At 38.1% G+C, this 11,919-nt stretch overlaps 1 protein-coding gene across 1 annotated transcript in view; it reads left to right on the top strand.

Moving 5' to 3' along the window:
* The first annotated feature begins 731 nt into the window (after positions 1-731).
* Positions 732-11,919, top strand: part of MAGEB16 (MAGE family member B16) — an 89,666-nt gene continuing 78,478 nt past the window's right edge. The window contains exon 1 of the mRNA XM_025857903.2: positions 732-794. Coding sequence (XP_025713688.2) covers positions 777-794 — 18 coding nt within the window. The 5' untranslated portion in view covers positions 732-776. The remainder of the gene's footprint in view (positions 795-11,919) is intronic.

Raw genomic sequence — 11,919 nt, 5'->3', positions numbered from 1 at the left:
ATTTCTTACAAAACTAAACATACTCTTACTATACTGTATGATACAGCAGTCATGCTTTTTGGTATTTACTCAAGTGAGTTGAAAATTTATCTTTTTTTTTTAAAAGGCTTTTTGTTTGTTTTTTGTTTTTTTAAGTAAGCTCTACACCCAACATGGGGCTTGAACTCACAACCCTGAGAACAAGAGTCACATGCTCCAGGCACCTGGGTGGCTCAGATGGTTAAGCATCTGCTTCCGGCTCTGGTCATGATCCCAGGGTCCTGGGTTGGAGCTTCATGTCGGGCTACCTGCTCATCGGGGAGCCCGTTTCTCCCACCCTCTCTGCTCCTCCCCACTGCTCATGCTGTCTCTCTCTCTCAAATAAATAAATGAATAAAATCTTAAAAAAGATCATAAGATTAAAAATCAAAAAGATTATATCACTGCATTAAACCAAACTGTAGAAAATGTTTAAAATACAGTAAGTATACAAAATATTTTAGATGGTTGCAATTGTGGACTGGATGTGAAAGTCCAAATGGAATTACAGGTCCAAATAAAATGAAATATAGTATTACTATAGAGATCTTAAACACATTTAACTTAAAAATAAGAGTGAGAAAAATGATATTTTAATTTTTGCTACTGAATTAGAAAATGATAAAATAAAACAAAACTGTATGCATACAATTTTCCTTAAATTCATTCATAGAGTTCTGGTAATGTGTTGTTTTTTTAACAAAAGGAAAAATCAGCGTTTTATTACATGCGCTCTGAGGACTGATGATGAAATTGAGATGCAAAGAATGACCAAGGTAGGAAGCTTTTGTACATTTCGGACAAAGAAGCACAAATCTGGGGTGCCTGGGTGGCTCAGTTGGTTAAGCGACTGCCTTCGGCTCAGGTCATGATCCTGGAGTCCCTGGATCGAGTCCCGCATCAGGCTCCCTGCTCAGCAGGGAGTCTGCCTCTCCCTCTGACCTTCTTCCCTCTCATGCTCTCTCTCTACCATTCTCTCTCTCTCTCAATAAATAAATAAAAATCTTTAAAAAAAAAAAGAAGCACAAATCTGTGAAGAATGTGCAGGACAATTATGTTCTTATGTTCAGGAGCTGTAATTAGTAAGGGATTTTCTTTTTCTTTTTTCTTTTTTTTTTTTTAAGATTTTATTTATTTGACAGAGAGAGACACAGTGAGAGAGGGAACACAAGCCAGGGGAGTGGGAGAGGGAAAAGCAGGCTTCCTGCTGAGCAGGGAGCCCGATGAGGAGCTCAGTGCGGGGCTCGATCCCAGGACTCTGAGATCATGACCTGAGCCGAAGGCAGAAGCTTAACCACCTGAGCCACCAAGGTGCCCCTAGTAAGGGGTTTTAAACAGGATTTGGACTGGGTAGTAAATTAGTGAAAGTAACAAGATTTGTTTATACAGAATTCTTGGCCCTGAATTCCCTCTCACTGACAATGAGGTGGTCTCTCTGCCTTCTGGTGTGTGAGGGGTAGCATTCACATGTAGAATTTATTTCCTCCTTTCCGGAGACAAAGGAAAGTCTTAGTGTTCTTGCACTGGCCATTTCTTAAGTAACTTTAATTCAAAATAATCAGTACGACACTGTGGAACATTTTGTGTTGGATAGCCCTAAGCCCCTAGAGTTCCCTTCACTGAAACTTCCCTGGAAGCTTCACATACTAAGAGCTGAGGTGGTAATTTATCTCATAAAAGGAATCATAGTCCTGACAATGGGTCAGTTCTGTTAAACTAATTTCAGGAGGTGGTGATGCAGGTGTGTTTCCAAAGGTGGGCCTATGGTTCAAGTCATCAGGTATTAAACAAGAGGCATTTCTATGAAAATAAAAGAAAAGCAATGGCTAATGAGTGGAGAAAATGATAAACCAGTTTCTGAATTGCAAAGGTAGCCAGTCGAGATTTCTAAAGTCAGGGTAGGAGCATCTTTAGATGGAGTGAAGGCAAGCAGTGGCAATTGGAGAGATTTTCTGGTTTGCATTTAGAATCTTTGGTGATCTCTTTAAGTGACCCATGAAGCAACAGGCTCAGACATTGTCTGTATATAAGCTTTGTGGTGATTTTCCTGAAACTTATGTCACATCATTCATGTTCAGTTTGCAAGGCCTCAGGAAAAAGTAGTTTCAGTAGTTCTGGTAATATTAATAAAGCACTCAAACTTCGTTCATGTGTTTTATGACACTTGGACCTTTCAACAGAATGGCTTCCTTATTATTTACAGTTGGGTTACATATGTATATATATATAATGTAGTACATTTATATGGAATCATATTTTAATATCTACACTGTAGCAACGTCCTATGAAGTCTGTTTCAATTCGGACTTCTACAATTTATGTGCAGTGTATTACTGCAGAGAAATAAAGTAGCAGAGGATACTCATAACAAGTTTATAGACTGCATGATAGAAAGACATATACCTATGTATCTATGTCAAAGTAAATTTCACATTGGGCATTCATTCACAGGGATCAGGCAGTTGTACAGATACTGTTTAGGACAATCCAAGCTTGTGCAAATATCTATAAAATGAAAGTCTGGGAAACACAATATTGAATCCTTTCATAATATAAGGAAATTATTGCTCCATTAGCTTTATTTGTAGTTTAACAAAAAAATATTTAAATGTTAACAGTTAGGCCATGGTAGTATATTAAGTGCAAAATGCAACATAAATAAAGCATTGTTAGCAAATCAAATTCTGACATTTGATTAAAATTAATAAGTTGAAAAGAATCAGTTTATAGAAATACTATTTCAAATTTCAATAATAAGGTGATTTGCATTAACAATTCTGTATAAAAAATGGCTCTTACCAAACATGTGAACTGTGCTACAAAAGCTAGGCCTTAAAAAGGACTTTGCCAAAATTTATTATCCACATCTCATAGAGAATACACGTATTCCAAAAAGAAGTGAGATAAAATAAGAATCAGTTTTATTTTCTAAACATCAATCTTTCAGAAATTTAAAAACTAATTACAGAGAAAATTTGCATCCTATTAAGAAATTATATATCATATGTATGTACATATATGAAAATAATAAATTGTGACTAGAACAAATGCAGTGTAATTTCTGCAACTGTAAAATCACAGAAGCTTAATATCATGAAAGATATCTGAAAGATTTTATAACTCCAAGCAATAACCTTTATTTTTATCTGAACCACTTTAAACAGTACACTATCATATGGCAGTGGAAGGGAAAGCCGGTATTTCAAAATTACTTTCTGGTAAGTACCATAGAGAACAAATGTTTCATCAATAATCATCAAAATGAGTAAGAACTCTCAGAAAGGACAGATTACTTGTAACTTTAAAGTTTCAGTGTTGACTTCCCTCTGTTGAGCAAATTTTCACACATGTAGAGCCTGTATATGGAAGGCTTGGAATAAATAAGATGATTTTCTTAAGATTCATTTATTTGAGAGAGGGAATGAGAGAGAGAGCACGAACGAGAGTGAGTGCGGGGGGTTGGGAGGGAGAAGGGGAGGGCAGAGGGAGAGAGAGAATCCTGAAGCCGACTCCCCGCTGAGCCAGACACCAGACTCTCAACATGGGGCTGATCCCAGGACACTGAGATCATGACCTGAGCCAAAATCAAGAGACAGTCGCTTAACCGACTGAGCCACTCAGGTGCCCCTAAGTAAAAAAAATTTTATGGCTTAAGGAAGACAGAATTACTTGACTTATAAAAGACAAAGCAAGGTGAAGGAATAATAAAAGGAATTCTCAATTACAGAAAGTATTACTACACGGATTGGAACAAAAAGTGAAACCATCTGAATACTAAATAAATATCTGAAAGATTATCTTATTTTGGGGGAAGTGGAGGTGATTTAGATAGTGGAAATTACTACTGAGTTGAATGGAGGCATCTCAGTAATTAGAGTTTCCAAATTAGCCTAGATTTTCAATGGGATGAGATGATTTCTTCTATGAATGGGATGGAGACAAATAGGTGATCTTCACAAATCAGCACAAATCCTGTGAATCCCATTTGCTTTGAGGGAAAACAATGACCGAATATACCCATTCCATGCTGTGATATTTTGATTTATAATAAGAAATATATATTTGGTCTTTGTCCACAGTAAGGTTCCTGGCTCACAGCTTGGAATTTCCTGAGCAATAAGAGCAATGGGAGCATTTTTGTTATAATATTTGACCACTTGTCTTTGGTTTCTGAAAATGCTTCAGAGCCATGAAGATGAAATGGGAGTCTTATTATTCATAAGAAGCCCCTTTCCAGGGCATTGACTGTCTGCCTTTGGCTCAGGTCATGATCCTGGGGTCCTAGGATCGAGCCCCTCATTGGGCTCCCTGCTCAGCAGGGAGTCTGCTTCTCCCCTCTCCCTCTGCTGCTCTCTCTCTGTCAAATTAATAAATAAAATCTTAAAAAAAAAAAAGAAGCCCCTTTCCCCCACGACTGGGTTTTGTTAACAAGGTGACTTTTAGAAAGCACCTACAGCTGGTGGCTGGTGGCTAGGGGAACCGACCATGAATAGAGGGTGGGAACACTCAGTTCCACCTCCCTGACCTCAGGGGAGGGGGAGATGGGCTGGATGTTGAATCAATCACCAATGAATGGCCAGTGATTTAATCAATCACACCAATGTAATGAAGCCTCCATTAAAACCCCAAAAGGAGAGGGTTTAGAGAACTTCCAGACTGGGGAAACAGAATGCTTCCATGTGCAACCGTGCTGGGTCCCCAACTCCACGAGAACAGAGCTCCTTCATCCAGGACCTCGCCCTGCTCTATCTGGCTGTTGATTCGTATCCTTTAATATCCTTTGTAACAAATTGATAATCTATTGGGTAAATGGGTTTCTCTGAGTTCTCTGAGCCCCTCTAGCAAACTAATCAAACCTGAGTAGGGGATTGTGGGAAATTCCAGTTTGTAGCCAGTGGGTCAGAAGCACAAGTAACAGCCTGGGCTTGCCATGTCATCTGAAGTGGAGGGCAGTCTTGTGGGACTGAGCCGGGAGCCCATAGGACCTGACACTATCTTCAGGTAGGTAGTGTCAAATTGAATTGAATTATAGGACACCAGCTGGTATCTGAGAATTATTGGTGTGAGGAGGCATCCCCCACACATTGGAAATTGGGTGATCAGAACCCCTACACGTGTATTCACTTCACAAACCAGGATTGTTTTACAACTGAAATTTGAAGAGATTTCTCGGGAATCACAAATGTCTCAGATGCTTCACAGAAATAGTGCCTGGTACTTTTTCATCTGAGGTGCCACACCCTTGAATATATTCATAACATGTCATTGCAAAATCAGTCTATCAAAATATCACTAGAAGTTTGTAGCTAATATAAAATTAGTTGAAACTCTACAGTTCCTGTATTTTTAGAATATTTTTCCTGCTAGAAACGTATTAATATTTTTTATGTCTAAAATGCGATTCAACCAAGGAGATGGATTTTTTAAAAAAAATTTTATTTATTTATTTGACAGAGAGAGCGAGAGAGAGCACGCACAAACAGAGGGAGAAGCAGGCAGAGGGGGAGGGAGAAGCAGGTTCCCCATAGAGCAGGGAGCCCATCGTGGGGCTCTATCCCAGGACCCTGAGATCATGACCTGAGCTGAAGGCAGCCGCTTAACAGACTGAGACACCCAGGAATCCCATGTTACTCTTATTGTTTTGAAGTCACAAGTAGTATATTAGTGATGTTGGTTTCTTTCAACCTGTGCATCCCAAATTTCAAAGATAGCAACTGGTGATTTAACCATTCTTTCAAGAACCAAATCTTATCCTTTTGATAGAGTTTTTCCTAGCACCTTCCTATCACTTCGCTGTCATGATGATCTCATTAATATTCCTAATTTACGCCACCATAGTGATTAATATCTGCAAATAAACATTTTTGAGTGCTTACTATGTGTTAGGCACTGTATGAAGCTCTAGAATTATACATAACAATCTCAGTCCTTGGGTTGCATACAGACTAGTGAGGAAGGCAGATAAGCAGGGTTGTGAGTAAATTCTAAATGAGTGTATAGAAAGTCCCTTGGGAACAGAGTGGAGGCATGCTTGATCTTACCTTGAACGTACCGTGTTAGTTATCTATAGCTGTGTAAGAAATTAACACAAATGTAGGAGCTTAAAACAATACACATTTATTATCTCACAGTTTCCTTGGGTCAGGAGTCCAGACACGATTTGGATGGGTCATGTGCTTAGGGGCTCATACATTTTGTTTTTTTTAAATTTTTTTTTTAGATTTTATTTATTTATTTGAGAGAGAGAGACAGAGATAGAGAGAGCACAAGTGGGGTGGAGAGGGAGAAGCAGGCTCCCCACAGAGCAAGGAGCCCGATGTGGGACTCGATCCCAGGACCCTGGGATCATGACCTGAGCCGAAGGCAGACGCTTAACTGACTGGAGCCACCCAGGCGCCCCTCATACATTTTCAATCAAAGCATGGGTCAGACTTACCTAGTATACACAGAATCATTTATATATGAACAATAATAAAGCATATTAAATATGTAAATGCAGTTTAATTTTACACATAAAATGACACATATATTGATGCTGTATAGTAATAGTAAATCTTGTTTCTCTTTTCCAATAAGGGAACATTTGGTTTAACTGAATTCTTCTTATATAAAAATTTGTGAAAAGTATAAATTGCAATGTGATCAGTGATTTAATGAAATTCTCTGAGTCCCCTTGTATTAATTTATAACATAGCCTTAGAAAAATGCTAATATTCTGAAAAACAAACTGGGGGTTCTGGAGGGGAGGGGGTGGGGGATGGGTTAGCCTGGTGATGGGTATTAAAGAGGGCACATTCTGCGTGGGGCACTGGGTGTTATGCACAAACAATGAATCATGGAACACTACATCAAAAACTAATGATGTAATGTATGGTGATTAACATAACAATAAAAAAATTTTTAAAAAGAAAAATGCTAATATTAATTTATAATAGCATAATAATAAAGTCAATTTTATTCTTTGCATTAGACAATGGGAATATTAATATTTTACTCCATAATTTTATATTAGTTAATCAAAATATAATTGCACTTAATTTGGCATCTCAGACATCACTTTTGATTGCATGTACTTTGTCTTCTTAGAGAAAATATTAGGAAAAAACTACAATATTGCTGTCAAATAAATATTGCTCTCAATCTAATAGATTATATTGAATTACAAACACTTAAGTAAAAATGGATCTATTAATTCATGCATTCAATTATATTGCTAAGTATATTGAAAAATAGACGTATACACTTAAATATGTAATCAAATCAATCTCTAAGCCCAACTAGTTGGCTTTTGTTCTAATTAAATGTGCATTAACTTCTTAGCCATTAAGAACCACATGTTGAAACCTGTGAAGTAATTAGGCCTCTGTTTGATGGCTTTACATGTGTATAATAAAAACATTTCTACTAACACTGCTCAAGGAAAGGGCATTTGTTTCATTTTAGTTAATCACTTTGAACTTCCAAATAAAAATGAAATGATTTATGTAAAAGCTCTATGAAAGTAGAAACAGTTCTACAAAACTCCCACTGAGATTTGTAAAGATTCTAAGATTAGGGCAAATCCTACAAAAGCCCTGAAAATTCATGCTGTCAAATACTAGAAATTCAAATAAATTCCTGCTTTTGTGTAGACGGGGCAGATTAAGTCATAACCCAGTACATCAGAAAATGTATCTTCTGGGAAGAGGAGTTGACAGACCCCTACACAAAGCACACAAACAGTGCAAAGTACAAAGCAATGTCTTGACATAAGCCTGGGGCTCTGTCTTCACTGTGGTACCCAGCATGTGAGCATCTGCTCTGCATAGTCCTGGTTTCCCAAGTAGGAAACCACCTATCGTTGCTGGGCTTATCTGTATGGGAGAGGAAAGAGGATCAAGTGTGGGCATCGATTATTAACTGTATGCGGTGGGGAAGACGGAATTCTTGAGCTTGGGGCTGGGTTAAGAGAAGGTTCCAATTTCAGCCACTTACTGTGTCATAATCATCCCTCTCCCACTAAACCTTACGCCATTTTTTGAGGCTAATCTAGACTCCTCCTTCCCCTGGATAGATTTATCTTCCAAGTCTTTTTTGTCCTTTTTTTTTTTTAAGATCTATTTATTTATAAAGAGTTAGAAAGTGTTCCCTCCTTTTCTGTTTTTTTATCTTTTTATTTTTTTAAGATTTATTTATTTATTTTAGAAGGAGAGAGAGAGAGTGAGAGTGTGGAGAGGGGCAGAGGGAGAGAGAAACGGACTCCCCACTGAGCAGTTAGCCTCACGCAGGGCCCAATCCCAGAACCCTGAGATCATGACCTGAGCTGAAATCAAGAGTTGGTTGCTTAACCAACTCAGCCACCCTGGCACTCCTCCTTTTCTGTTTATAGGAGAGTTTGAGAATCACTGATGTAAATTTTGTAAAATTTATATTCTTTGTCATGTGTGGCTACCAATTATTTGTTCCTCTAGCTTAGAAGTCAGCTATTTTTCTGAAACAGCAGTAGTCAAAAAAAAAAAAATCCTATCCATCCATCCATCCATCCGTCCATCCATCCATCCATCCATCCATCAATCCATCCTCTATCATCTATACCTTCCATTCTTTGCAGGTGGGGTCTGTGTTGGAACACTCATTCAGAGCTTAACCATGTTTTTAACAACTCTACCATAGCTTTCAATTCCTTCTTACATGGAGCTAAAATATCAACTAGTAGTGGAAGGTCATGATCTTCTTAGGTATTTTCTGAGTATGCCTTTGGCCCTGGACATGTACATGTCCAAATCTAGAAGGCTTCCCAGCACATGTGGGAACTTTTCAAAGTTTTAATTGCTCCAAATATCTTCTTCACTAGCTTCTTCCTTACCAGCTTTCATTCTTTTATTTGTACAGATTTTTGTCCTTTACCCCAGGTGGCTTCTTTTATTACATTTGTATTTCAGATTGGCTTTCAACAAATGCTCAGAAAGCGAACTGAGCCCTGGAAATACTGTATGCAGGTGAAACAAATGCAAGCCCTTGAGTTGAACTTTCAGGGATCCATCACAGTTGAAAACACACAACCACTTTTCTTTGAGAATGAGGTTTATATTGGTCTCCCTGGTACCAGAAACTTTTACCAGAAATGTGGGCTTTTGTTTTCATGGCTGCTGCCAAGCTGGGGAGTGGGTTATGTAAACAGTTAAGTTAAACACCAGAGCATTTTCTTACCCAAACTCAGCAGCTTCTTTTTCCATTGAGTTTCCCTGTTGTTGTTTTTTTTAAGTTTCTTTATTAGATTCCAGAATTTTAAAAAACTTGATTCTGAGAGTCTAAATCAGCCTATCCATTACTTTTGTGAGGGGACAAAATTTTGAAGTTTCCTACTCTGCCCTTTTTGATTATTTATAAAAGTTATTTTTATTTTTATTGTTTATTTTATTTATTTTTTAAGATTTATTTATTTTTTTAGAGAAAGAGCAGGGGAAGAGACAGAGGGAGAGAGAATCTCAAGCAGTGGGAGCACTGAGTGTGGGGGATCACTTGATCCTGTCACCCTGAGATCATGACCTGAGCTCAAATCAAGAGTTGGACGCTTAACCAACTGTGCCACCCAGGTGCCCCTATAAAAGTCATTTTTATATCTAAAGGAACTGAGTATTATTTGAGGGTGGTTTCTCTTTTTTTCCATAATTTTAGTAAGTCCCAATCTATATGCTCTTTGATATTGATTCAATTTATGATTACTGCTCCCATTTTTTGTAGCTACACTCCTCTCCACATGTCCAAACCAGTGAATTACCTGGGTAAAATAAAGATGAAATCGCATCTGGCTATCAAACACCTGAAAACAATTATTTGATTTCATCATGACTGCTGGAATTTGGGAGGAGGCTACATGAAAGCTAAAGTGTTAATCAAAGCAGTAAATATTCATAAAATTACACATAATATAATTCCCCTCTCCATGGGGTAGCCTCTCCCGCTTCAGCCACCCTTCTTTCCCTTTGACCATAACTTGTCATCCCACAGTAAGCACCTGCATGCTTTTGAAGAACATGTGAGGAGAAAATCTGGGAATGAGAAATTTGTACTCAATTGGTATTTAATTATTATTGGAGATTGTGTCTGAGTTCCTATCAATGGCCCTATTATTTAGTCTGTAAGATGCCACATGCTTTGAGGGTACTAATATTATAGCACAAAGGGACATCTCCTGAAATGCCTTTTACCAGATGAAGAAAGAGAAAGTCCTGTTTTCCAATGTTGATGATGTTAAAAAACAAAACGGGTTACCTGGGTGGCTCATTAAGTGTCTGCCTGTGGCTCAGGTCATGATCCTGGGGTCCTGGGATCGAGCCCCGCATCGGGCTCCTTGCTCAGAAGGGAGCCTGCTTCTCCCTCTGCCTGCCGCTCCCCCACCTTGTGCTCTCTCTCTCTCTGACAAATAAATAAATAAAAATCTTAAAAAAAAAAATACAAAACAAAACCACAGGCCCAAAATGGAGTCAGTTATCTTAGTCCATGTCAGCAAATGTGGGCTTACTATCAAACCTAATTGCAGGTTTTTTTGTTTGTTTGTTTTTTAAGTAGGCTCCATTCCCAGTGCAGGGCTTGAACTCACAACACTGAGATCAAGACCTGATCTGAGATCAAGAGTCAGATGCTTAACTGACTGAGCCACCCAGGCGCCCCTAACCTATTTGTAGTTTTGACTTCTCCCAGAAATGCAGCTTTAGCCAGTCAGTCAGAAATTTTCTGGTCAGCACCAATTAGGTAATCTGTCACATGGACCCTCTCCAGCCTCTAAAGGAAGATGAGGTAATCCACCTAATAAGACCCTTTTGTCCCCAAAAGAAGGTGACCTCACCCTAAATCATCCTTTTTTTTCTTTTTATGACTTCCTTGTCCTGCTTTTAGAAACCTTTCCCTTTTGTAACCTATTGGAGCATCTCTCTACTTGCTAGATGGGATGATGCCCAATTCATGAATTAATTGATACAGCCAATTAGATCTTTAAAATTAACTCAGTTGAATTTTTGTTCTTTAACAATGTTAACTGTATGGACCCACTTACTTCTTTTTTTTTCGAACCCACTTACTCTTTAAGTAAACTGTAGGATATGGAGAAAGACTATAACAAATTTTAAAGTTTGCCACTTTCAAGCCTGAATGAGTGGATGAGAAAAGCTTGCTGAGCATATGTCACATTTGTAAGAATTAGAGAATGCATCTCTTGCTTCAGTGAGTGCAGCCTTGTGCTAGAACAACTTTGCCCTCAACAAGATGCCCCTTGAAAAGCATAATTTTTGCTAGTATACATGGTGTCCTAGTACATGGTCACTAATTTCTGTAATACAGTTAGACACAGTAACAATTTCTAGAGTAAAGAATACATTTTTATATGATGACAGAGACAGGAATAATTGGTTAACAAAAGAGCTCGATCAAGGAAGATGAGTACAAATTTGCCAGTAAAATAATGAAATGGCAAGGGACAGATATGCTTGGGAGAACACTGCAAAAAGAGCAGCTAAGCATGAAATTTCATGGATACTTGAGTGGCCAATTTTGAAAATGGTTTGTAAGAAGTGACAATAAATTAGTTGCATGGATAAAATAAAATGATGTTGAGGAGGCCAATAATTTTTAAGTTGAATAACTTAGGTTTTATTTTATTGAAGGCAGGAACTCAAAGGAAGGTATTGATCACTGGTAAAATCTGATTTCATCTTTGTTTTAGAGAGAGTCTCTGGAGAGTACAGTAAGAGTTGGAGATAGAAACCGGAGTCAGGCATAGTGGCTAATTAGCTCTGGCAACTTATCTCTACTGCTTTCTGGTTTTGCTTATGTGATTCTGGCAAGGGATACCCTATGGCCAATATTTGATTGCTAGCATAGAAATAGAAAGAAGTATGTGAGGAGCAGTAGTGAAAAGAGAAG

The sequence above is a fragment of the Callorhinus ursinus genome, unplaced genomic scaffold (assembly GCF_003265705.2).
Source record: "Callorhinus ursinus isolate GAN/ISIS: 27379988/994484 unplaced genomic scaffold, GSC_fseal_2.0 scaffold16, whole genome shotgun sequence".
In the NCBI taxonomy this organism is placed as follows: domain Eukaryota; kingdom Metazoa; phylum Chordata; class Mammalia; order Carnivora; family Otariidae; genus Callorhinus; species Callorhinus ursinus.
Note: the sequence above shows the minus strand (reverse complement) of the source record. Positions and strands in the feature narration are given on the sequence as shown.